At 38.0% G+C, this 27,744-nt stretch overlaps 2 protein-coding genes across 7 annotated transcripts in view; one reads left to right on the top strand and one right to left on the bottom strand.

Annotated features, from left to right (window-relative positions):
* Positions 1-20,664, top strand: part of Ano3 (anoctamin 3) — a 263,776-nt gene extending 243,112 nt beyond the window's left edge. For all 6 annotated transcript variants that reach the window (XM_040745992.1, XM_040745994.1, XM_040745993.1 and 3 more), the window contains 5 exons: positions 704-856; positions 1,250-1,397; positions 4,011-4,091; positions 4,246-4,351; positions 18,011-20,664. In XM_040745992.1, coding sequence (XP_040601926.1) covers positions 704-856; positions 1,250-1,397; positions 4,011-4,091; positions 4,246-4,351; positions 18,011-18,193 — 671 coding nt within the window. In that variant the 3' untranslated portion in view covers positions 18,194-20,664. The remainder of the gene's footprint in view (positions 1-703; positions 857-1,249; positions 1,398-4,010; positions 4,092-4,245; positions 4,352-18,010) is intronic.
* A 628-nt stretch (positions 20,665-21,292) lies between these two features.
* Positions 21,293-27,744, bottom strand: part of Slc5a12 (solute carrier family 5 member 12) — a 52,403-nt gene continuing 45,951 nt past the window's right edge. Inside the window, exons 14-15 of the mRNA XM_005064803.4 lie at positions 27,340-27,467; positions 21,293-26,008 (exon numbers count right to left, since the gene is read on the bottom strand). Coding sequence (XP_005064860.1) covers positions 25,859-26,008; positions 27,340-27,467 — 278 coding nt within the window. The 3' untranslated portion in view covers positions 21,293-25,858. The remainder of the gene's footprint in view (positions 26,009-27,339; positions 27,468-27,744) is intronic.

The following is a 27,744-nucleotide window of genomic DNA, read 5'->3' as shown; positions in this document are numbered from 1 at the left end:
AAATCTGGATCTGCTCTTTGTAAAGAAAAATACTATCCTCCTCAAAAAAAATCAAGATTATTTTTAAATAACATTTTTATTAATTCTTTAATATTTCATACAATATATTTTGGCCATATTTACCTCTCCCTCTTCCCCAAACTTTTCCCATATGCATCCTTTCCACAATCTCAAACTCAGTCCAAGTTTCTGCAGGAATGTCATTAATTTATATTAAGAAAATATGGATTCCCAGTCCAATTGTTGAATTATTTTCTGTCCTTCACTATACTCTCCTATAAAAAAGAGGATAGGGTAGTTTATTGGAGATCATTTGGATCCCTGTCAGAGCCTTCAGGAAAATTCTCCCCTTTGCCTGTCTTTTTTATAGTTTCTTCCTCTCCTTTATCCTTCCCATCTTCTCTTTTCTTCTCTCTTTCCGATTAATTCTTTTCCCATCCTTCTCATACTGTATAAAGGCAGGGGAGAAAGCAGATGTTAAATATACCTATATCTGAGATAGAGTAGAGGTTTTTAACATTTTCTAGCCATAAGTTTACTTATCAATAGGAACAAAAGTTTCTTCATCTGTAAAAATAAGAGTATTTACTCAGGTAGAGGTATCATTAAAGGTAATTCATCTAATGCTCCTAACAGGCACAGTGAGGTGCTCAATAGATTTAATTATGTATGTTCATAACTCACTACTGTTCTTGTCTTATAGTTTTGCAATTTGGTTTTACCACCATCTTTGTTGCTGCTTTTCCTCTGGCCCCTCTTTTGGCTTTGTTAAACAATATCATAGAAATCAGATTGGATGCATATAAATTTGTGACCCAGTGGAGGAGGCCTCTGCCAGCCCGAGCAACTGACATAGGTAAGGCTCAGCTTTCCCCTTTTGAGATAGTACATGCAAAATTGCTAATATCTGGAATATGAAACACTATAGTGAAAAAGTAACGAAGCTCTGAAGAAGTGGCTCATCTGTTAAGAGCAATTGTTGCTCTTTCCAATGACCAGAGTTCAAATCTCATCATGAACACTGAGTGGCTCACAAGGCAATCTGATGCCCTCTTCTGCCCCCTGCAGGTACCCAAGTACATGAACAGACACAATAAGTAATACAATATAACCCTTTTTATTTAAAAGAAGTAAATGATATACAGAAATGTGCTCAAAATAAACAGAACATTCTTGATAAAATAAAATAAATCAGAGTTCTTTCATCTTGTTCTTTTTTATTCACTAACTTTAATCTTTCTCCTGCCAGGTATCTGGCTTGGAATTCTGGAGGGAATTGGCATATTGGCTGTTATCACTAATGCTTTCGTAATCGCTATTACATCTGACTACATCCCACGTTTTGTCTACGAATACAAATATGGTCCTTGTGCAAATCATGTAAAGCAGAATGAGAAGTAAGGCTAAAATTTACATATTTTTCCAATCTACTTTATAGCTGCGATTAAAAGGAGTACTTACAGGAAGTTTTTTTTCTGTGACTATTAAAAAGTAATGTTTTTTGTCATTGTATTTATAATGTGTTTATTAGATGAAAGCAAATGGGACTAAGAACAGGACGTAATTTCTACAGCAACTAATTTTAGAGTCTGTTTTTACTTGAAAATGTGTCAAAATGCAAAGAACATTCTAATAGTTCTAGAAAAGTCCAGTTCTAAATCCTGAATAGATTCTGTAGACTCTTCAAACTGGGCAATGCAGTGTCACTGTTATATAGATGGAAAAGTGAAACCCATAAAAAAGGCAACAGAGGCCGGGCGTTGGTGGCGCACGCCTTTAATCCCAGCCCTCGGGAGGCAGAGGCAGGCGGATCTCTGTGAGTTCGAGGCCAGCCTGGTCTACAAAGTGAGTTCCAGGACAGCCTCCAAAACTACAGAGAAACCCTGTCTCGAAAAACCAAAAAAAAAAAAAAAAAGGCAACAGAGATAGTAAAAAGTGAGAAACAGAACCTGCAAATCCTGTCATCTTTGTGCCTGGACATTTTCAGGAAGCGTATAGAGCCAGAGGTCTGACTGATGCAGAATTGCCTCCCTTTATGTGGTTTGTATGTGTTTTCCATTTCAAATTCAAATACATACTTCAAAGTCGGGTAGCCAATCAACCTCTGCAGTACTTACCCTTTTTGTTTTGTTTGGTTTGGTTCTTGACATTTTAATTCAAACACTTCTTTCAAGTCAGGAAGAGGGCTAGTTTGCCCACTGTATGATGATTAGTAGTACATGTCATCTCTAACCAGCTGATACAGTGACAGCTATCCTAATCCATACATTCTGATAACAGTAGGTATCTCTATCTTTGCCTGCTGTCCCCTGGGAGTCACAATAACCAGATATAGACAACCACTTCAGGCAGCATTTGTCATTTCACAGTTTTCCTTTGTATGAGGTATGAGGGGACAATGCATGTGAGAACTAACTATTGAGAACTAGGCACCTTAAAAATCTTTGTAAGTGGATAACAGCCTTAGATGTAAAAGCTGTAGGAAAAGGCAGAAGAGTGAGAACAGCAAAAAGGTATGGATAAAGATCATGGGCCACAACATGAGAAGTCTTGCTTTAAGGATGCCATTGACCCTTACTTAACTAATGGTGAACTGGTATTTCCACAGAACACTGGGAAAGCCCTTGAACACAAGTGTCTCTTCTATTTTAAAGGAGTGGTAATAGAAGCATTGTAATATTTATTGTTTTTAAACATGTATTTGAGTCCTTAAGAGACTTAAAGGGATCCCATGTTAGGCATCTTAAATTTGAGTTCTAACATTGTCATTTGCTAAGATGTACATCATCTTATGACATAGTTAACTTACAATAGTGAGTATTCATGGACTCTACGATTATGAAATGGTGTCAGAAAATACACACAGTGTGAATATAAGGTTTTTTCAACATCTATAGTGAAAAACCAAAATATTGCCTTTTTGCTAATGCAAAATGATATAGGAGCAGATTTAAAGAAATTGAAAAGTATAAGTCAATCACCTCACCCTTTTGTTTAAGATCAGTGGTGAAATAAGTAGAATTGCTGTCTGGTGCCCTTAGTTAAATTACTTGCTAGTAATTCTGTTGCCATCTAGTGGTGGTTGAAAATTCTGCTGTCTGAGTTTACATTTCAGAATCTGCCTTTCCTGTGGACAGCACCTGCCATCTCCATATTCGGTGACCAATTTCAGGTGTAGACTGATTACTTAATAATCTTCTAAGTATACTGAGCAATGAAGTTGGAAAAAATCTATTCAGATTAGAAATTTCAGAGCAAATCATGACAATAGTGGAGAAGAAAATATTGACAAGAAAACATTTGACTGATATTACAAGCTATAGAATGTACAAGGAATACAGTTGCCATTGTTGCATTGTGACTAATATTTCAAAGGTAAAACTGTAGTAGACATGTCCTTGATCCCAGATTTTAGGAAACCATTTTCCTAGGAGAATATTTCTCAGTATAATTTTACACTACATTAAATTATTTATTACATTATTTATAATATTAGTATTACATTATATCATATTATTATATATTATTTGTTTATTGTGTGAAGGTGCACTGGGAAAGTTAGAAGATATGTTGGGGTATTTTCTTTCCAACACACAGGCTCCAGGGATATAACTCAAGTCCTCAGACTTGATGGCAATAAGTTTGACCTGTTAAGCAATCTCAGCAGCCCTCATTAACATTGTGTTCACAGTAGCATAAGACTTTTTTCCCCTTCCAACTTTTTATATTTAGATTGATGGTGCAGCAACAATGGTGATTAAACTTCTGTAGCAGGATGACGCCTGGACAGAATTCACTCTCTAAAAGTAAACTGAATTAAAAAAAAGTAATGGGGAAAATATCAGGAAGAAGTAACAGAACAAGAAGACATGAGACAGAAATAAGAAACCTGAATACTTAAAGTAGGAGGAATAATGGTGTTTATTGCATTCTGTATCTTGTAAAGAAGAAGTAATTCCAGAAATGTTTATGATTTATTTATGATTCACATAGTTGTTATTTTCTCCTAGTTGCCTTAAGGGATATGTCAACAACAGCTTATCCTTCTTTAACCTGAGTGAGCTGGGTATGGGAAAGTCCGGTTACTGCAGGTACTTACCTAAAATGTATTTCTCTTTCCTGCTGCTTTAACCATGTCACCTCCCCATTTACATGTAAAGCAGCTAGTTTGCACTATCACTTTGGAGTTTGGGTAGTCAAGGACGTTTTGCCGTCTTTCATGTTTTCTGTATTTGTGGATTGCAGGTACAGAGACTATAGAGGTCCACCGTGGAGTTCCAAACCCTATGAGTTCACGTTACAGTACTGGCACATTCTGGCTGCTCGATTGGCCTTCATTATTGTGTTTGAGGTTAGTCGCAGGACAAGTATCTGTGGATAACAGATTTGCTGACTGATACATCAGTTTGATGTCAATTCTTCACTGAGTTCTAAGAAAGGCCTTTGGTAGGCCTGGTAAACTCATTATAAAGAAAGTGAAAAAAGTGCTGAATATTGTAACCATAAGTTAATAGTTATTTATATAAGAAAATCAAGGAGAAAGATATTGTCTTGAAAATTTGTGAGGCTGCTAGTTTTGAGCGCCTAGTGGCAATGCCTAAAAATGTAGGGTGGGTTCCTTGAGCTGATAAATAATCCACATCTACCCATGAGGATAGGACACATCTACCCATAAAGACAGAACAGTTTTTATTCCTGAATAAATAACTCAAAATACAACCAATAATACATTTATTTGTTTAAAAAACATTGGGTAACTCTATATTTTGTCCAAAACTTTTATTAAAAATGATTGAACTTATCACAGACACGATAGCATTGAATTGTAATCCTGTGAGTCAATTTTGAGGGAACTGCATGCAACATTATCATCTGGTTTTTATAAGTCATAATACAGGGAAGAATTTAACACTGAGATGTAGTAAGCAACTCCTCTGAGTTATCACTGAGTCAATGCAAAACTTAACATATATTCTCTGGCCAAAGGAGATAGCCATATCTAAAAATTTATTTGTGTTTAGGAAAACCTTCACATGTGTACCAAACTGGTTTCATACTTGCTATTTATCCAGAGTTAGTCTAAAACTCCTGATCCTACTGTCTGTGTCTCCCAAACACTAGAATTACAGGCATGAACCATACCTCCTGGTTCCTATGAATTTAGGGATAGAACCCAGGGGTCTCTGAATGCTAGGCAAACATTCTACTTACTAATGTTGGAAAACCTTTTTAAAAGACAATTATTCATTCCAAGTGATTTCCAAATATAAATTAAAAACTTGTAATGAAATAGCTGAAAATGAAATGCTTGCCTGTGAAAGTCTTAGCCAAGACTAAAATACTCTGATTGGATGACTCTCAGAGTCAATAAAAATACATCCTATTGCCGGCAGTGGTGGCGCACGCCTTTAATCCCAGCACTCGGGAGGCAGAGGCAAGTGGATCTCTATGAGTTCAAGGCCGGGCTGGACCGACAGCCTCCAAAACAATACAGAGAAACCCTGTCTCGTAAAAACCAAAAAAAAAAAATCCTACTGAATGAGACTTTTTACTTCATTGTAGGTAGTATAACAGCTTAACTCATATTTTCAATCCAATATTTCAATAAAATGTTTTTAATATCTACTATTAAAATAAACATATTTTCTATATTCCTCAGAAGTCAAGTGAACAAAGTTAATCAGACACAATTTAGAGTACCACTCATAGATCCATGAGAGATCCTCTTCATTTTTCTTTTTTCATTCCCTATTACTGTTCCCATAACCCCCAATCAACTTCTGTGAAGCCCTTACACTTCTGATTTTTAGAGTATGGTTGTTTGTCTATGTATAAAAATATAGTATCATTTTATGTGTTGTATTTTCCAGCTATAACTGCAATTATTTTTATAATTTAGAGCTTTTTATCTTTTACATATTTTATTTTAGATCTAGGAAGTATTGTCATATAGTGCAATACGTGTTTAGAACACATGCTAATTGTGAATTGTAATCTTAAAACACATGAAATATTTATTGCCATATATTAGACTTTACTAAATCACAGCAATGTTTTCACTTGTATTTTAATAATTTTGAAGAGTGTTATTGAATTTTTAAGTATCATATGTTTCAATGATCAGGAAAGAAAGTCCTGGTTATGCACAGAAAAACATGAACTACTTTATTGGTATTTACTGTGCAATGCAATTTCTTGGTACTCATAAGCAAGAACAAGTAGAAATATAATGAAGTCTTCCTTTTCTCATAAAGAGGTTATTGTTTTAACCAGCCATACTAACCCCACAAATGTCACATTGTTCTGTCTCTTTTCTGAGAAATGGAAAGAACTACCATTCTCTTAGGATATGTATAACAGTAGAAAGTGCCATTTGAGCAAGACTCACACTGAGCCATGCACTCTTTTAAGCTCTTCAAGTGTGTGTTTATTTAGTTCATTTAAGATGTAATATTGTCATCTCTATCATAGACACAGAATGTAGATTAAAATTAGTTATTAAGGCTAAACAGCTACTAAGTGTTAGTAGCATAAATGCTTAATTGATTTCATTCCAATTCTGAGCCTTTTCTTACAGGTATAATGCCCTTTGAATTACATTTAGTTCTTCAAGTCTAACACTAAAACTGGGTGTGGTAGTTCACATATTTAATTCCAGCACAATCTACCCAGAGGAGGGTAGATTTCTATCTGTCTACAAAGAAAGGTATAGGCAAGGCTGACCAGAAATACACAGCAAAATTACTTCTCAAAACAAAAAATAACAATGACAGTTTATTTTTTTCCTTGAGCTTGAAGGTAATTTATTTTATTTTATTTTACAGACAGTCTTATTTAAATATCCATCTCCCATTCCCTCACCCTAACATCATCCCATGCTTCCCACCAATCCCCCCCCCAACCCACCAACCACCCACTCCCCAGAGACAGTGGGAACCTACAGGGTGGATCATCAAAGTCCAAAGTACATCACATCATTTGGAGGAGGGCCCAAAGTTCATTTGTGACCTAGGAATAAACACTGGCTTCACCGTTATAGGTTCCATAGACTGTCTTGACCTCCTTGCTGGCATCCACATTCAGAGGCCCTGGTTCGGTCTAATACTAGGTCCCCTGCTTTATGACTAGGGTCTGTATGCTCTCCTTAGATCAGGTCAGCTGTTTCTGTGGGTATCTCCAGTTCTGTCTTGGTTCATTTGCTCATCTTTCCTCCTTCTTCACAACTGGATTCTGGGAGAATGTCTCGGTGCTCAGCTGTAGGTGTCTGTCTCTGCTTCTATCAGCTACTCCGGCAAGACTCTAGGGGTGGTAACCAAGGTAACAATCTCAATATAGGGGAAGGGCATCAAATTCAGCCTCTCCACCACTGCCTAGATTCTTAGTTGGGATCATTCCTGCGGATCCCCTACCATTTCCTCTGTGCCAGACCTCTCTCCAAACAAGTACTGGCTCCCTTTATCATGGCATCTCCTTTCTTGCCCTTCTCTATTCCTCCCTGTCTCAGTCCTCCTGTTCTCTTCCCCCCTTCTTCCGCCCTTCCCTTTCCACCTCTTTCCTCTCTCCCCCGTGCTCCCAATTAGCTCAGGGGTTCTTGTCCCCATCCCCTTCTTCAAGGGACCATGCATCTTTTTTCTCTTGGTGTTCTCCTTCTTTCCTAGCTCATCTGACAGTGTGAATGGTAGGCTGGTAATCCTTTGCTCTATGGAAATCCTATGCTCAAAAACCATATATAAGTGAGTACATACCATGTTTGCCTTTTTGTGACTGGGTTACCTCACTCAGGATGGTTTCTTCTAGTCCCATCCATTTGCCTGCAAATTTCAAGATTCCATTGTTTTTTTTCTGCTGAGTAGTACTCCACTGTGTAAATACACTACATTTTCTCTCTCCATGCTCAGTTGAGGGGCATCTAGATTGCTTCCAAGTTCTGGCTATTACAAACAATGCTGCTGTGAACATAGTTGAACATATGTCCTTGTTGTATGGATATGCATTCTTTGGGTATATGCCCAGGAGAGGAATTTCTGGAGCTTAAGGTAGGCTTATTTCCATTTTAGTCAGAAAGCATTGTACTGATTTCCAAAGTGGTCCTACAAGTTTGCACTCCCGCCAGGAATGGAGGAGTGTTCCTCATTCTCAACATCCTCTCCAGCATAGACTGTCATTTATGTTTTTGATTTTAACCATTCTGGCCAGTATAAGATGGTAACTCAGAGTTGTTTCAAGTTGTATTTCCCTGATGGCTAAGGGTGTTGAGCACTTTCTTAAATGTCTTTCAGTCATTTTAGGCTGGTGAAGATCTTTTCCCATTCTGTGGACTGCCATTTTGTCTTGCTGACTGTGTCCTTTGCCTTACAGAAGTTTCTCAGTTTTTGTCTTGCAGAAGTTTCTCAGTTTCAGGAGGTCCTATTTATTAATTGTTGATTTCAATGTCTGTGTTACTGGTGTTTATGTTCAGGAAGCTGTCTCCTGTGCCAATTTGTTAAGGGTACTTCCCACTTTCTTCTTAAGAGGTTCAATGTGGCCGGATGTATGTTGACGTCTTTAATCCATCTGGATTTAAGTTTTGTGCATGGTGATAGAAATGGGTCTATCTGCAATCTTCTACATGTCTGCATCCAGTTATGCCAGCACCATTTGTTGAAATGCTTTTTTACCCACTGTATAACTTTAGCTTATCTGTCAAAAATCAGGTGTTCATAGGTGTGTAGGTTAATATCAGGGTTTTAAACTATTCCATTAATCTACCTGACTATTTTTGTGCCAATACCAAACTGTTTTCAGGACTACAGCTCTATAATAAACTTTGAAGTCAGGGATGGTTAATGCCTCCAGACGTTCCTTCATTGTACAGGGTTGTTGTGGCTATCCTGGGTTTGCTGTTTTTCCATATAAATTTGAGAATTATTCTTTCAAGGTCTGTGAAGAATTGTGTTGGGATTTTGATGGGGATTGCATTCAATCTGTAGATTTCTTTAGGTAAGATTGCCATTTTTACTATGTTGATCCTACCTATCCAAGGGCATGGGAAATCTTTCCATTTTCTGGTATCTTCTTTAATTTCTTCGTTTAAAGACTCAAATGTTCTTACTTTACAGGTCTTTCACTTGTTTAGCTAGTGTTACTCCAAGATATTTTATGTTGTTTGTGGCTATTGTAAAGGGTGATGTTCTCTGATTTCTTTCTTAGCCCATTTATCATCTGTATATAGTAAAGCCACTGATTTTTTTTTCTTTTTTTTTCAAACATTTTTTTTTAATTTTAAATAGCTTGTTTTACATGTCAATCCCAGTTCCCTCTCCCTCCCCTCCTCCCGCACTCCCCTTCCACCCTCCCTCCCACCCTATTGCCAAATCCTTCCACATAGGGGATGTCTAGAGTCTATCATTTTACTCTTGGTAGGGTCAAGGCACTCCCCTAAGAGTCCAGGCTGAGAGAGCATCTCTCTTTGTGCTATAGGCACATGAAGACAGATTGTATACCAGGGATAGACATTGATCCACAGCTCAGAGCCCCATAGGTTGTCCAGGCCTTCTCACTGACACTCACATTTGGGGGGGTCCAGATCAGTCCCATTCTGGCCTCCCCACTGTCGGTCTGGAGTCCAAGAGCACTCCCCTGTTCAGATCAGCTGTCTCTGCTGGTTTTGCCAGCCCATTCTTTGCCAATTTGCTCATCATTCCTCTCTCTCTGTCACTGGGTTCCTTGGGTTCAGTTCAGTGCTTAGTTGTGTGTTTGCCTCTGCTTCCATCAGTCCCAGGATGAAGGCTCCCGGATAGTTATAGACATCAAGTTCATTATCAGGAATGGGCATTCGAGGTGGTCCTTCCACTATTGCTTAGCTTGCCAATTGATGTTATACCTTTAGATCACTCGAGGTCACTCTGGTGCCTGATCTGTCTTCGATCCTATGATTCCCTCTTCCCCCTATTCTACCCCCACCCCCTCAACTTCCTGTTCCCCCATGACCAACTCCCTTCCTCTTTACCCCCTCTATTCTTCCCAGGTCCCACTACCCCCCCCTCGCCCTGTTCCCCATCCAATCAGAGGATCTTGTCTCCATCCTCTTCTCTTGGGTACTATGCATATATGCATATCTTTTAGGTTCTTTCCTGTTTCCCAGACTCTCTATCTGTGGAAGTGCAGACTGGCACTATCCTGATCCATATCTAAAATCCATATATGAGTGAGTACATACCATGTTTGTCTTCTTGCGACTGGGTTACCTCACTCAGGATGGTTTCTTCCAGTGCTATCCATTTCCCTGCGAATTTCAAGATTCCATTTTTTTTTCTGCTGAGTAATACTCCATTGTGTAAATGTACCACATTTTCTCTATCCACTCTTCAGTTGAGGGGCATCTAGGTTGCTTCCAGGTTCTGGCTTTTACAAACAATGCTGCTATGAACATAGTGGAGCAGATGCCCTTGTTGTATGAACCTGCCTCATTTGGATAAATGCCTAAAAGTGGAATTGCTGGGTCTAGTGGTAGATTAATTCCCATTTTCCTAAGGAATCTCCATACTGATTTCCAAAGAGGCTGTATGAGTCGGCATTCCCACCAGCAGTGGAGGAGTGTTCCTCTCTCTCCACATCCCCTCCAGCATAAATTGTCTTCGGTGTTTTTGATTCTAGCCATTCTGACAGGAGTAAGATGGTATCTCAGAGTTGTTTTGATTTGCATTTCCCTGATGGCTAAGGATGTTGAGCACTTTCTTAAGTGTCTCTTGGCCATTTTAGCCTCATCTACTGAGAATTCTCTATTTAGTTCTGTACCCCACCTTTCAAGTGGATCCTTTGGTGTTTTGGAGACTTGTTTCTTGAGTTCTTTGTAAATTTTGGAGATTAGCCCTCTGTCAGATGTAGGGTTAGTGAATATCTTTTCCCATTCTGTGGCCTGCCTTTTTGTCTTTTTGATTGTGTCCTTTGCCTTACAGAAGCTTTTTAGTTTCACAAGGTCCCATTTGTTAATTGTTGATCTCAGTGCCTGTGCCACTGGTGTTATGTTTAGGAAGTGGTCTCCTGTACCAACTCGTTGAAGAGTATCTCCCACTTTCTCTTCTAAAAGTTTCAGTGTGGCTGGATGTATGTTGAGATCTTTGATCCATTTGGACTTAAGTTTTGTACAAGGCGATAAACCTGGATCTATCTGCAGTCTTCTGCATACCACTACCCAGTTATGCCAGCACCATTTGTTGAAGATGCTTTCTTTTTTCCACTGTACAGTTTTAGCTTCTTTGTCAAAAATCAGGTGTTAATAGGTGTGTGGGTTAAAATTAGGGCTTTCGATTCGGTTCCATTGGTCTACCTGCCTATTTTTGTGCCAATACCAAGCTGTTTTCAGGACTATAGCTCTATAATAGAGCTTGAAGTCAGGTATGGTGATGCCTCCTGAAGTTCCTTTATTGTATAGGGATGTTTTGGCTATCCTGGGCCTTTTGTTTTTCCATATAAAGTTGATTAATGTTCTTTCCAGGTCCTTGAAATATTGTGATGGAATTTTGATAGGGATTGCATTGAATCTATAGACTGCTTTTGGCAAGATTGCCATTTTTATTATGTTGATCCTACCAATCCAAGAGCATGGGAGATCTTTCCATTTTCTGGTATCTTCTTTGATTTCTTTCTTCAAAGACACAAAGTTCTTGATATACAGGTCTTTCACTTCCTTGGTTAACATTATTCCCAGATATTTGATGCTGTTTTTGGCTATTGTAAAAGGTGATGTTTCTCTGATTTCTTTCTCAGTCACTTCATCATCTGTATATAATAGGGCCACTGATTTTTTTGAGTTTACCTTGTATGCTGCCACATTGCTGAAGGTGTTTATCAGCTCTAGGAGTAACCTTGCGGAGTTTTTTGGGTCACTTATGTAAACTATCATATCATCTGCAAATAATGAAAGTTTGACTTCTTCTTTTCCTATTTGTATCCCCTTTATCTCCTTTTGTTGTCTTATTGCTGTAGCTAGAACTTCAAGTACAATATTGAAGAGATATGGAGAGAGTGGACAGCCTTGTCTTGTTCCTGATTTTAGAGGAATTGCTTTGAGTTTCTCTCCATTTAGTTTGATGTTAGCTGTTGGTTTACTGTATATTGCTTTTATTATATTCAGGTACATTCCTGTTATCCCTGATCTCTCTAGGACCTTTATCATGAAGTGGTGCTGGATTTTGTCAAAGGCTTTTTCAGCATCTAGTGAGATGATCATGTGGTTTTTCTTTCGCAGATTGTTAATATGGTGGATTACATTGATAGATTTTCTAATGTTGAACCATCCCTGCATTCCTGGAATGAAGCCTACTTGATCGTGGTGGATGATTTTTCTGATGTGTTCTTGAATCCGGTTTGCAAGTATTTTATTGAGTATTTTTGCATCAATGTTCATGAGGGAAATTGGTCTATAGTTCTCTTTCTTAGTTGTGTCTTTGTGTGGCTTGGGTATCAAGGTAATTGTAGCCTCGTAGAAAGAGTTTGGCAGTGAGCCTCCTGCTTCTATAGTGTGGAATACTTTGATGAGTATTGGAATGAGCTCTTCTTTGAATTTCTGGTAGAATTCTGCACTGAAGCCATCTGGGCCTGGGCTTTTTTGTTTGGGAGACTTTTGATGACTGCTTCTATTTCATTAGGGGTTATAGGTCTGTTTAGATTATTTATCTGTTCTTGATTTAGTTTTGGCAAGTGATATCTATCCAGGAAATTGTCCATTTCCTTTAAATTTTCAAATTTTGTGGAGTACAGATTTTCAAAGTATGCCCTGATGATTGTCTTGATTTCCTCAGAGTCCGTTGTTATGTCCCCTTTCTCATCCCTGTTTTTGTTAATTAGCATGTTCTCTCTCTGTCTTTTGGTTAGTTTGGACAGAGGTTTGTCTATTTTGTTGATTTTCTCAAAGAACCAACTCTTTGTTTCATTGATTCTTCTCAATGTTTTCCTGGTTTCTACTTGATTGATTTCAGCCCTCAATTTGATTATTTCCTGGCGTCTGCTCCTCCTGGGGGAGTTTGCTTCTTTTTGTTCTAGAACATTCAGCTGTGCTATTAATTCTCTAGTATGACTGTTCTCCAGTTTTTTCATGTGGGCACTTAGTGCTATAAACTTTCCTCTCAGCACTGCTTTCAAAGTGTCCCATAAGTTTGTGTATGTTGTGTCTTCATTCTCATTGAAATCGAGGAAGTCTTTAATTTCTTTTTTTATTTGTTCCTTTACCCAGGGATGGTGCAAGTGTGCATTGTTCAATCTCCATGAGTTTGTAGGGTTTCTGCGATTTGTGCTATTGTTGAATTCTAATGTTAATGCATGGTGGTCTGATAAGATGCAGGGGGTTATTCCAATTTTTTTGTATCTGTGGAGATTTGCTATGTTTCCTATTATGTGGTCAATTTTAGAGAAGGTTCCATGTGGTGCCGAGAAGAAGGTATATCCCTTTGTATTTGGGTGGAATGTTCTATAGATGTCTGTTAAACCCAGTTGGGTCATAACTTCTATTAATTCTTTTGTTTCTTTGTTAAGTTTCTGTCTGGAGGTCCTATCTAGCGGTGAGAGTGGAGTGTTGAAGTCTCCTACTATTAGTGTGTGAGATTTTATGTGCATTTTGAGCTTTAGTAATGTTTCTTTCACGAATGTAGGTGCCTTTGTATTTGGGGCGTAGATATTTAAAATCGAGACTTCGTCTTGATGTATTTTTCCTTTGATGAATATGAAGTGCCCTTCTTCATCTCTTTTGATTGATTTTAATTTGAAGTCTAATTTGTTAGATATTAGGATTGCTACGCCCGCTTGTTTCTTGGGGCCGTTTGATTGGAAGATCTTTTCCCAGCCCTTTACTCTGAGATAACGTCTGTCTTTGGTGTTGAGATGTGTTTCTTGTATGCAGCAGAAGGAAGGGTTCTGTCTTCGTATCCATTCTGCTAGTCTGTGTCTTTTTATAGGTAAGTTGAGGCCATTGACATTGAGGGATATTAATGACCATTGATTGGTGATCCTTGTTTGCGTGTGATTTATTGTTAGTGAAGTTATTTTGTGTAGTTTCTCCTCCCTTTTTCTTTTAGTGTTTTGTAAAGTATGATTCTATATTGCCTGTGTCTTTGTGAATGTAATTATCTTCCTTGGCTCTAGGTTTTCCTTCTAGCATTTTCTGTAGAGCTGGATTCATGGATACGTATTGTTTAAATCTGGCTTTGTTATGGAATATTTTGTTTTCTCCATCTATGGTAATTGAGAGCTTTGCTGGATATAGTAGTCTGGGCTGGCATCCTTGTTCCCTTAGCGTTTGTAGGACATCTGACCAGGATCTTCTGGCTTTCATCGTTTCCATTGAGAAGTCAGGTGTAATTCGGATAGGTCTGCCTTTATATGTTACTTGGCCTTTTTCTTTAGCTGCTCTTAATATTTTCTCTTTGCTCTGTAGGTTTGATGTTTTGATTATTATATGGCGAGGTGACTTCTTTTTCTGGTCAAGCCTATTTGGTGTTCTGTAAGATTCTTGTACTTTCATAGGCATATCTTTCTTTAGGTTAGGGAAGTTTTCTTCTATGATTTTGTTGAATATGTTTTCTGTACCTTTAAGTTGAAGTTCTTCACCTTCTTCTATACCTATTATTCTCAGGTTTGGCTTCTTCACGGTGTCCCATATTTCCTGAATATTTTGTGTTAAGGATTTGTTGGTTTTGAGATTTTCTTTGGTTGACAATGCTATGTCCTCTAATGAGTCTTCAACACCTGAGATTCTCTCTTCTATCTCTTATATTCTATTGGTGATGCTTGCATCTGTAATTCCAGACCGTTTACCGAGCTTTTCTATTTCCAGCATCCCTTCATTCTGTGTTTTCTTTATCGTTTCTATTTCAGCTTTCAATCCTTCAACTGTTTGAGCTGTTTCCTTAATTTTCTTGGTTGTTTTTTCTTGGTGCTCTTTAGATTCTTTGAGAGATTTGTTTATTTCTTGAATTTTTTCCCCCATTTCATGGATTTTTTTGTTTGTTTTTTCTTCTATTTCTTTAAGGGATTTCCTCGTTTCTTCTTTGAGGCTCTCCATCATCTTCATGAAATAATTTTTAAGGTCTGTCTCCTCTTCTTCATCTATGTAGTGCTTTTCAGGTCTTGCTGGTGTTGGATCCCTGGATTCTGGTGGGGTCGTGTTGGTGTTTCTATTGCTGAGTGATCTCTTATTCTGTCTTCTTCCCATCTCTTCTTCCAGTGGGTGCTGGTGGGGGCTTTCTGTTTCCACTGGTCTCCTTCCTTACTGCAGCTGAAGCTGAAGCTGGCCTCGCTGGGGTTGGGGTCTTGGAGGGGCTGATCTCTTTCCTGAAGCTGGGCTCGCTGGGTTGGGGTCTTGGAGGGGCTGATCTCTTTCCTGTGTGGGCGGCTCTTCTGAAGCTGGGCTCGCTGGGTTGGAGTCTTGGAGGGGCTGATCTCTTTCCTGTGTGGGCGGCTCTTCTGGAAGCCGGGAGCGGCCCCGAAGATGGAGGGGGATGGGTGATGGGCGGGTGGTCCCAGCCAGAGACCCAATCTCACCTGAAGCTGGGCTCGCTGGGTTGGGGTCTTGGAGGGGCTGATCTCTTTCCTGTGTGGGCGGCTCTTCTGGAAGCCAGGAGCGGCCCCGAAGATGGAGGTGGATGGGTGATGGGCGGGTGGTCCCAGCCAGAGACCCAATCTCACCTGAAGCTGGGCTCGCTGGGTTGGGGTCTTGGAGGGGCCTGTGTGGGCGGTTCTTCTGGAAGCCGGGAGCGGCCCCGAAGATGGAGGGGGATGGGTGATGGGCGGGTGGTCCCAGCCAGAGACCCAATCTCACCTGAAGCTGGGCTCGCTGGGTTGGGGTCTTGGAGGGGCCTGTGTGGGCGGTTCTTCTGGAAGCCGGGAGTGGCCCCGAAGATGGAGGGGGATGGGTGATGGGCGGGTGGTCCCAGCCGGGGACCCAATCTCACCTGAAGCTGGGCTCGCTGGGTTGGGTTCTTGGAGGGGCCTGTCAAGCCACTAATTTTTTAAAGTTAATTTTGTATCCTGCCATTTTGCTGAAGGTATTTATAAACTGTAGGAGTTCTCTGGTAGAGTTTTACAGGTCACTTGTGTAAACTATCAAATAGTGAAAGTTTTACTTTTTCCTTTCCAATTTGTATCCACTTGATCTCCTTTTGTTGCCTAATTGCTCTAGCTAGAAAATCAAGTACAATATTGAAGAAATATGGAGAGAGTGGAGAGCATTATCTTATTCCAGATTGTTTCTTTGTTAAGTTTCTGTCTGGTGGTCCTGTCTAGTGGTGAAAGCAGGGTGTTGAAGTCTCCTACTATAAGTGTTTGAGGTTTTATATGTGATTTGAGCTTTAGTAATGTTTCTTTTACAAATGTGTCTGCCTTCTAATATTTTCCCAATCCTTTACTCTGAGGTAATGTATGTCTTTGACATTGATATGTGTTTCTTGTATGCCACAGAAGGATGGATTCTGTCTTTGTATCATTTCTGTTATCTTATGTCTTTTTATAGGAAAGTTGAAATCATTGACACTAAGGGATATTAATGACCATTGATTGTTGATTCTTGTATCTTTTGAATTTACTGGTGGTGTTGTAATTGTGTATGGATCCTCCTTCCCCTTTTTCTTTTGGTGTTTGGGAAAGTGATATTATCTATTGCCTATGTTTGGCATCTTCATGGTATCCATGTTTCCTGGATACTTTGTGTTAGGGATTTGTTGGACTTGAGATTTTCTTTGGTCGATGACTGTATATCCTCTAGTGAGTCTTCAACACCTGAGATTCTCTCTTCCATCTCTTTTATTCTGTTGGTTATCCTTACATCTATATTTCCTGATCATTTATCCAGCATCACCTCATTCTATGTTTTCTTTATAGTTTCTATTTCAGCTTTCAAGCCTTGAACTGTTTGAGTTGTTTCCTTCACTTGTTTGGTTCCTTTTTCTTGACTCTCTTTAGATTCTTTAAGAGATTTGTTTATTTATTTCAATTTTTTGATTTGTCTTCCATCTGATGTATTTTTTGTTTTTTTCTTCTATTTCTTTAAGGGATTTTCTTGTTTCCTCTTTGAGGGTCTCTATCATCTTCATAAAATAATTTTTAAGGTCCATCTCTTCTGCTTCATCTGCGTTGGACTTTTCAGGTCTTGCTGGTGTGGTGTCTCTAGATTGATCATATTGGTCTTTCTATTGCTGAGTGTATTCTTATACTGTTGCCTTCCGATCCCTTCTTCAAGTGGGTGAAGGTAGGGTCTCTCTGTCTCCTTTGGTCTCCTAGTGGTATATGTGGGCCAAGACTTCAGGTCTACAACTCTAGATGGTGCGGCTTCTCCTGGTATTCTCCACACTCAAGCAGAGCTCAGTGGGCAGAGGGATAGCCAAGAGTGGGGTGTAACAGGACTCGTGTCCTTCCTGTCTGGGTGAGTCCACTCAATGTGATGAGCAGGCCCAGGATGGTTGAGGGTGGGGGTGATGGGCAGGAGTTGGGGCCCCAGCAGAGCCCACACTCAACTGAAGCAAAGTTATGTAACAGATCAAATGTTTTGTAGTACTTATGGCAATAGTGAACATAAAGAATGTAATTTTTGAAAAATAAATTTGTTGCGGTTGAGTCTAATCACTGGCTCCCAGGTTTGTGTAGCATGCATTTTGTTCCTTAAAAATACATTTTCCTAAAGCAGACTTCATATTTGTGCCTATTAATGTGTATTATAGTAATATTTTATAGCATTAATAATTTTAAATACAAGAATTTAAGATGTTTTTTATGAAGAACTTTATTAAGAATTTAAGATACTTTTTATGAAATGATATCATCATAAAAAAGGAAACAATTTTAAATGTCTAGCTAATGCTCAACAGCGGCAGTGATTAATATTTGTGATCTCTGTAAAACTCTTAAAAGCAAAATTCTAAATGCTACAGATCAAATTCTGATGCTTGACTTTAAGATAAATTCATCATTGTTCATGACTTTTCTCTTTGACAATGAGTGTTCTGGTACCTTTGAAAACATTGTTTTTACTCTTAACTTACAGCACCTCGTTTTTGGGATTAAGTCATTCATTGCATACCTGATTCCAGATATACCAAAGGGCCTCCGTGAGCGCATACGGCGAGAGAAATACTTAGTCCAAGAAATGATGTATGAGGCTGAGCTGGAACATTTACAGCAACAGCGGAGAAAAAGTGGTCAGCCTATTCACCATGAATGGCCTTAGTCAGTACCTGTTACCCAAAAGGGGAGGTACCATTAGTAAGAAGGAATGTGACCCTTTAAATGTGCATGGGATCCAAAAGGAAGGAATATTTGGCAAACTGTATGTATAAAATGCTGCTTGGAAATACATCACAACAGCCTCTATAATTTGGAATGCTCAGACTTCTAAAGAAAGAAAAGACTTGAGACCTCCAAGGGATGCAACTGAAACAGCAGAGTCAGGCTCTGATCTCAGAGCAAGTGGAGTTTCATGTTTCGAACCCAGTTCCATCAGCTGCAGGGATAGTAGGAAATGTGGTGGCGATATTTCCAGAGATGGATTTCCATGTACATGTTCACAAGCTAATCATATTCTAGGACTTTCACTTGAGTTCAGATATTCACAGGAAATAAGTTAAACCAGCTGTTGGCTCTGATGTCAGAACTCCATGTCCTTTCAGCTTACAGGCTAGTGGGGTTGTTTTTTCTCTCATTGAGATAATGGGTGTAAGCACTAGGCATTTATTACGCTTCATGATGACTATGTACTTCAACAGTTACACACATATTCAAACAAAAAATCCAAGTTCTAAAGAGCACACCACTGGAATAATTCTGTTATATTGTCTGTGTTTAAATTTGCTTAATCAATCAGAGCCAAGTGAACTGCCCATTTTTTATTAATGAATGCCAACAGATCAACTTTAAATATTTGAATGGCTATTCTTGTGTCATTTAGACATGACTAATTCTTTCTTTATTGAATAAGCCTATCTTGTATTCTATTCTACATGCCCCTCTCTGAATTATTACAAATCTCACAGAACACTATGTTGAAACAATGTAAATATATCAATGTTCCTTTATGTTTGCACTTTTACACTGTGTAATCAAGTTCCAGCTTATGGAGCTCTAAGACCAGTTACACAGGATGCTACTAAATGTGTTCATTCAGGAAATCCAAAGCCAAATGTTCTGCAACACTTATGCTTTTACTAGAATGTGCACTATTAATTATGAGCTAATTAAATAATGCATGCATATAGTGTATTATTCACATAAAATACCTTTCTGAATTTCACATTTTAATCAAGGAATGGAGATTTCCGGGTTTTGTTTCACTTTGTTTTTTGATGAGTTGATTTTACTTAATTTCAAAACTCTCTAGAAACAAAGTCAAACTAATTGTGAAAATCATAATTTCATTTGTTGTAGAATCCTTATTTGAATGTCAAGTTTGTCCACACATTGATGGAGCACAAATGAAGGAATATTCAATTAAAGGACATTAAGAGGAGGTGTAAATTAAGAGGGCAGAGTAGAATGAAAGGCAAGAGGTGGAGTAAATGAATATACAATACAAAAAAATTAATACACTTTCCCATGCAAAACAAGATGGTCCAAGCTTTTATTTTTTTCTTGAGAATAAGGCTGAAAATCACACAGCGAACACACACATACACATACATACAGAAAGAGAACACAATTTGTTCAGTTTGGTTTTGTTCAATTAAGAAAAACAAATATTTACAAAATTCAAAATAAGGGATTAGGTACACACAAAAGAGATATGTAGTAAACTCCTATACAAATCCTTGTTCCAGGGACTCTTCCACTAAGAAATATCATGGCTAATTCCACTAATTTATCCTATAAAGATTCCAGCTCCTCTTTTTTGGATCATTTGTGCTCCCTTTTCTTTAATGATTAAATGTACACACATACCTAAGCGTAATATTTTCTTTACCTAACATTTACATATTTTTCAAATTAGGGATGCAAGACAGACTTGTGTCTTGTGGGCAGACAAACAATAATAGCTTTTTCCTTGTAAATTCTTTTTCTAGGGTTTTCTATAGTACATTGGGGTTTAAGTCATATTGATTGATATGAAGAGAAAAAGATATTTTAATAAATGGTGTACTATATTAATTTAGAAAATGCCTTCCATGATATTTTTGAAACAGATATAAGAAAACAGAGAACCAAAAAATTGTCTGAAATGTTTGTTTTGTAAACAGTTGTAGGACAATTGAACTTGGTTTTATCTTAACTGACAGTAAAACAGATAGCCCCTCACAGAATGTTAATTTTTAATCACTATACTTAAGTTGAGAGAAATGTTTTATACGTGTTTTTCATATGAATATAAATTATTTCTCAAAGATTTATAGCACACACTATTCTCAGGAATTCTGTATGACGTGAATGCTACTCATATATTTTCATAACTTCACTTGTTATCTTTTTATGCTAATAATTAATGTATATGTGCATGCACTCTACCTTGACAAGTTGTGTGAACCATTTTAAGTCTTAACTATAATAGTTCCCAATTGTATGAGTCTGTGTAGGCACTTTTAGGTGAGACACTTCTGCCTGCCTGCATGATGAGATTCAACTTGAACACTAAATGATTCTTGGCACAATATACTATACAATGGAATGAATAGAAAAAAAAATTCACTCAATAAACTATCATTTTTACTGTAATCCACACATTAAAATTCATTCTACTTGTTCTTTAAATTTTAGATTGGTATCTGTTGAATGTGTATGGGCTGAAAAGATTACACATTCTTTAGCCCCTTGAAGCCATAGTTTTGTTATTCTTGGGGAAACTCAACACATTCAGACTATCTTCTCATAATATTCTCATCATAAAGTCATTCACAGTACTGAGAGGATGACTCCATGGGTAAAATGTTCACTCTGTGAGCATGGGAACCTAAGTCTGGATCATCAACACTTACATAAAAAGCCAAACATGGTAGAATATGTCTGTGATCCCAGCCCTAGGGAGGCAGAACTAGGAGGAACCTAGGGGTCAGCCAATCATTTTCTTTGTCACCTAAATGATGCCTTTCCCAGTCACTATTAAAATTACCCAGGGTAAATAAATCTTTAATAAAAGAGTTTGGAGAGATGGCTCAGCAGGTAAGAGCACTTGATGCTCTTATAGAGGACCCTAATTTGGTTCCCAGCACTCATTTAGTGGGGTACTATCATCTGTAACTACAGTTCCAGGAGATCCAGTGCCCTCATTCAGCTTCTGGGATATGCAAACATATGTGCAAAAAAGTATCATAATTAAGGAATAATAAAAACACAATAATTAATATTCTTTTATGGAAGAAAAGCTTTATTTTAGTCTATGGTTCCATGGGGATAGAATCCTCATGGCAACAAACGCATAGTAGCAAGCAAGATACCTGCTGATTACATTTTTTTCATCCACACACAGTAAGTATAGTAAGAGAACATGAAATGGGTTAAGGCTATAAACTTTAATAACCAATCTCAGTGACATACTTTGTCCAGCAAGGTTCCACCTCCTATAGATTCTATAACTTCCACAAACAGAACTACCAAATTGGGTACTAAGGGTTCAAACACATAAACCTATAAGAAGCATTATTCATTCAGACCTCCAGAACATGCCAGGCAATTGTGGCAGTTTGCATGCAACTGCCCTCCACAGTATCTTATAGGGAGTGGCATGATTAGGAGGAGTAGGTGTGGTCTTGGAGGAAGTATGTCACTGTGGGAGTGAGCATAGAGGTTTCCTGTGCTCAGAATGTCAACCAGCGTCTCAACTGATTTCCTGTTGCCTACAAAATGTAATACTCTCTGCTCCAGACCATGTCTGCCTGTATGCCACCATGCTTTCCACAATGATAATAATGGTCTGACCCTCTGAACTGTCAGAAAGCCACCTAAATTAAATGTTATCCTTATAAGAGTTGTCATAGTCATGGTGTCTCCTCACAGCAATAAAAACCCTAATACAACAGCTTAAGGTGTGAGCCAAGGAGCTGAGGATTTGAACACTGTTCTGACAATACATTGTGGAATTAACCAGCATAATATTCCTGAGATGGGATAGGAAATTAAGCACAAATGCAGTGCAAGGATACTCTTATCCTGTAACTAAGAATTACCAACTTATCCGTTTTGGGTTTAAACTTGATAGTTCAACTTGAAAATTAGTTCTGCTTGTTGAATAACCTAACTGATACATGTGGATAGATTAATTGTTCAACTGGGCAAGTTTTAAAAAATGTCACCAGATGGTTGTACTCAATTTTCCCCAAATTACTTATCACAATGACTTCGAAACAACCTTCTGGATTTTACAGAAAGAGTCAGGTTAACATCTTACCTTACTTCTTCTATTTTTGGAGCTTCAAGGAAAAACATTTTGAGGAAACCAAAACTCCTGGTTTCATTTGGAAAGTTAAATGTTTTCCTATAAACATTTCTACTCAAAGCAAAGTGTGCCAAAATCACATAGAACTAATTTGTCTTTAGCTTGAATTATTGATCAGCCCAAGTTCCTACTAATTTGGACTTTTGTTTTTGTAGAGGTGATAATTTTCTTCCCATCAAGATTGCCATCTTGGAAATTATATTTGTGACTATATTTAACAGCTTTCTTCCTAAAGACCATCCCTGTGTCATCCACAGTAGCTTTATAAAAAAACAAAAGAAAAAGAAATTGTGAAAGCAGGTAGGTTGTTTGCAAATGTCTCCCACTCAGGGCTAATTTAATGTCTAGCCAGGGAATAGAAGACTAAATCCACTTATGTCATTGTAATTGGTGAGCTGTACAGCTGATTAAGTTGCTTTAGCATTTCTTGACTGTAAGTGGCAGCCCTTAGTGACAGTGAACAGTCAGCATGCAGCTTTTCTTTGTCTTTCCCTGAGAAGGCAAGGCAAAATTAGCCCCTATCTTCCCTGACTTCTTCAATTCATTTTTCCAACTTTAATCTTAGGATGTAAAATAAAACAGTATCTTTGCTCTTTATTTTTGAAAAAGTAACATTCCTAAATTGATAGTTGGAAAAGAAAACAAAAGAAATATAATTGTGGTCTGGATGGCTAACCATACCTGAGTCTCATAGTCTCTATTCTACCTAATGTTATTAGTTAAACACCTTAGGCCAAATTCACTATATTTTGAAGCTAGAGTTTGAATAGACACTACTCTTTTGGTGCCTTTATTGAAGTGAGAAACAAGGCGTTGAACGAGCAGAAAGGAAAACAAATCCAACTTCAAAATATTAGCAGAAGCAAGGCTCTGGAGACTGTGGGGGCAATGTGGGAATATGTGACCTAGGTACAAAAGCAAGTCTCCTTTGCAGTTGTTTCCTCAGCTTCAATTGTGAACACAACTTTCTTTCTATCCAAATAGCAAACAAGTTCAGTTCATCTTTGAACACTTAAAAATAAGTGAGACTCTTTTTTATCCTGTGTATTTATGGTTTTGTGTGTATATACCTTAAAGCCCATATAAGCCAAACACTGTGTACCGTATCTGAAACATTGAAAAGAATGGCCTTGTATATGATACAGTTAAGCTTATTATAACATCTGTTTACTTGTTACTGATAGGTCCATTTTAGTCTCTAAAGTTTACAGAAAGGTTTCCAAAGTAGAAGACCATCTTGCACCCCACTCATAGGAAATATTCCAGAGCTCATTTCAGTGCTTGTCATTCTGAATTTATTTTTAAAAGAAGTAATTTTAAATAGTACTAATTATCCATCGTTCACCACTATGATATGTTTACTTTTTCAGATTTCTTTCTGCTGTCTACATGAAGGCCTATTTGTTTGAATGAGTAAAAGGGAACCTCTACTCAGAGTTTGAAAAGGTCTATATATTTTCTCTAATTGTACCTTATAGTTTATTATACAAAAGGAGACTACACCATTTCTATAATAAAATGGTTGTAGGTCATTTTAATTGAGTACTTTTGATAATACTCTAAGAAAAATATATACTGAAAGAAAACAAAAAATATTTTAAATATAACTCTAAGGTAAGTGTTGATTTAATGAGGTAGCCTTAGGTGAATTTTTGGTAAAATGAAAAAAATTGAGATATTCTGCTTTTGTGAAGTTCCAGGTTAAAGTTTACAACCCTTAAAATGGCTTCCAAATCACTTACATATGTGTTACTATGAACATACACATAGGCATGTAAACGTATTCTGCATACATATTAGCTGCTAATATTGTTATAATCTAATTCCTTGGACATTGTTTTTTCTTTTCATTTTCCTTGTAATAGTCTATTTTCTTCTTCCAACAGTTTCACTGCAACTCCATTTGTCAAATCACCTTTTACTTTGTAATAACTTTGCTTCAGAACTTTAAAGCTATTCTCCTGGATTAAAGTAATACAGTCTGATGAGGTGACTTGATCTTGTACCTGTGACATGGAGGGGTTCTGTGGATAGTGAATAAGACTCCATGATTAAATACCTCTGCTATGGATAGTAAGTTCCTTGCAAGGTTCATTTATAAAATTCTGGCTGACCTCACAGCTTTTTATAAAGAGTGTTTCCCTTTATTCAGCTTTATAGATTAGACTCTTGACTTCTGGGTAATCACAGAGTGTTTTTACTTAAAAGAAATGTTTAAATTCTTTACTATTAGTAGGTGTATGTGTCTGTTTGTGGCTATATGTACATGAATGTGACTGCCAATGGACATCACAAAAAGTACCGATTCTCTGGAGCTGGATTTATAGGCAGCTGTAAGATACTCAACTTGGGTGCTTGGAATTTACCTCAGGTCCTCTGGAAGGCCAAGAAGTTCTCCTAACTACTGAACCATTTTTCTAGCTCCAAATTTATTATTTTAAAGTGATGGAGAGGAAACACTTTCTCAACAGTGCAAAGTAAATTGTCTATTTAGATGTGATTTACCCCCACTGAGAAGACTGATTTTTCTCCTCCTTTACTTAGTATAATTATCCTTAAATTTTAGCTACAATAGTTTTAGCAGCAAGAATCACTAAAATAACATATAAAGGAGGCAGTGTGAGGATACTGATAGAAGTTAAATGTTCTAGCTGAGGCCACATGGAAGGCATGGATATGTATACCTGTCTACATACATGTAAGACATGAGGTTAGAGATGATGTCATCCCTGTTTTGTCAGCCATGTCAAAGAAGCATTGAATACACAGATTTTCCTGTATGTTTAGTCTCTACCTCCACCAGGATATTTTAATGATTAAGACTTCAAAATGTGGCCTACGGTCAATAGTCAGGCAGGTATTTTATAGGAATAAGGTCCTGTGCTTAATTCACCACAACAAAACAAAATATAAACCTACAAACAAACAACAAACCCTGAGATTTAATCTGATAGGAAGCAAAAAGACTTTGACTCCGTGCATAATGATAAAATTCGGTCCCTATTTAGTTATGTAGTATCAGGCACTTCTGGCCTAGGTCTGATTTTTCTCACCTGAAATTTGGGCTTCACAAATAGTATCCCAAGAAACAGTCTTATCATTTCTATAAATAAATATAAAAAGGTATTGGTCAGCACACGCCTTTAATCCCAGCACTCGGGAAGCAGAGGCAGGCGGATCTCTGTGAGTTCGAGGCCAGGCTGGACCGACAGCCTCCAAAACAATACAGGGAAACCCTGTCTCGTAAAACCAAAAAAAAAATAGGTATTGGTCATCTTTGTTTTCTGAAAAGAATCTATACACAATTCTATAAGAGGGAGGAATGTCATGGAGTATGTGTGTACATGTGTGGGGGAGAGAGGGTGGATGTACAGAGAGGGAGGGAGAGAGGGAGGGAGAGAGGATGGGAGGGAGGAAAAGAGGGAGGGAGGGAGGGAGACAGAGGGACAGAGAATATTATCAGTTGCATATATTGTCCTAGAAATGTGTAGTCTTCTGTGCACTGCTGCTGTAATTTTTGTCCTTGGGGTTGTAGTCTGGAATCTGGGCCAGGCTTTCTTGATTGAGTCCATTCTGTAGGGCAGATTCAGTGCCCTGTTTCCAGGCACTGCCACTGTCAAGGTAATCCTGAGGAATGTGCAAAGACACATATTAAAAGCCAATCTTGACAGGTATAGGAGATATTATGTAACTACTGCACATTTATGAAGGATGACAGGGATAGTTTTGCAAACATCTCGATTTTCCTTCAACTTCTTTCACAATACTTACACTGCTCAAATCTTACAAAAGTATATCCTGCCTTCCTCATGAAGAGAGTCAGTGTTGCCTATCACTTCTGCAGTTCCTAAGCTTGTTCCATTGTCAGTCAGTGCAATTTACTTAGAGCCCAAGCTGCTCATTGTGAGTCTTGACAGATGCGAATGCAATGCTTTAAAGTCTCCATTGGTCTAACATAATTGTACTTCTGGGGCATAAAGAGGCTAAGGAAACTGGTTGCATTTTGATTCTTATTTGACTGTAATTTTCCATCAATATTTATAGCTGTTGTGGTTTGAATGTGAAATGTGTCTCAGTTTTACTTCAGCTGGTACAGCTATGGGGAAGAGCTTTAGGAAGTAGGGCCCAGATGAAAGAAATAAATCACTGGAGGCTTTTCCCATAGGCAATATCTTTCTATGACCCTTGCCTGCATTCCCATTCTTTCTGTTTTCATCCCCATTGGGAAGTGAGCAGCCTCCTGTTTCGTATTTTCCCATTAACCTCCTAGTATGTCCAAATGAATGGAATTAAGCAATCATGGATGAATCCTTTGAAACTGTGATACAAAACCACACCAAATCAAACCAAATAACAGCAAAAATCCTTTGGGCATTCTTTCAGGAATTTTAGTAAGAGGTAATAGACAAAAATAACTAATATAATATCCTAGAGAATTAGAAAGTTGTGTATATGTCATTCTGTATATTATTCTTTTGTCCTCAAGTAATCAAAGCTAAACAAAGGAAAATGAGAGTTAGAACTAGGAGTAGACCCAAGGCTGTCTGACTCTCAAACTCATCATCTTACATATCACATTTGACTGTGTCTTGTATTTTACTTTTTTCTAGAACTCATTTTTCTATTTTTTTCTTAGGAACTCACCTCTCAGGGGTTAAAAGAGACTTTGGAAACTGATCACTTTCAATGTCAACATTCCAATCATGAGGCACAATAACCTATCAACATACACTTAAAAGACCATCAGCTTGAGGGACTCTGGGGTCAAAAATCTGTATTCTTTCAAGCTGTTGACATTTTCTGTTTCCCATCCTTGCAGTATTTTTCTGTCACAATTGTTGCAAGGTGGAGGAAGGACACTCCCTGAAGCAGAAGGGCACTCCTAGTGGTGGGGTGGAGGGAGAGCATTCTTTACCCTGAGCCAATGCCTGTTTTGAGAAGCTCATGCATCCACTCACCTGCTCTGTTTCCTGGTCATGCTGAACTCCACACCAGCACAGAGTTTTGTATTTCTTAGACCAAAAGCAAAATAAATTGCAAACTGGTCTTATTAAAAGTGGGTCAATATCTTTGCCTCTTTGCCTGCCTGTTAAGAAAAAGGAGATGGATTAAATTGCTGCAGCCCTTCAGGTCTTCCATTTCAGTACAAGCGTATCAACTTGAGGTTGGATTATTTCTTAACAAAGCTTGAAAACAAGCTTCAGAGGTGAATCTATAGAAATTGATATAATGCTGAAAGAGTTGCAAGTTATAAATTCACCTGTCAAATCAAAAGAGTTCAGGACTATAAAGTTAAATGGTGATAACATAACCATTTGAAAATATTACTCAAGTAGCAAATTTTGCAGGTCAACTGAAGAAAC

The sequence above is a fragment of the Mesocricetus auratus genome, unplaced genomic scaffold (genome assembly GCF_017639785.1).
Source record: "Mesocricetus auratus isolate SY011 unplaced genomic scaffold, BCM_Maur_2.0 Super-Scaffold_100004, whole genome shotgun sequence".
NCBI lineage: Eukaryota > Metazoa > Chordata > Mammalia > Rodentia > Cricetidae > Mesocricetus > Mesocricetus auratus.
This window is presented reverse-complemented; position numbering and strand designations above follow the sequence as displayed.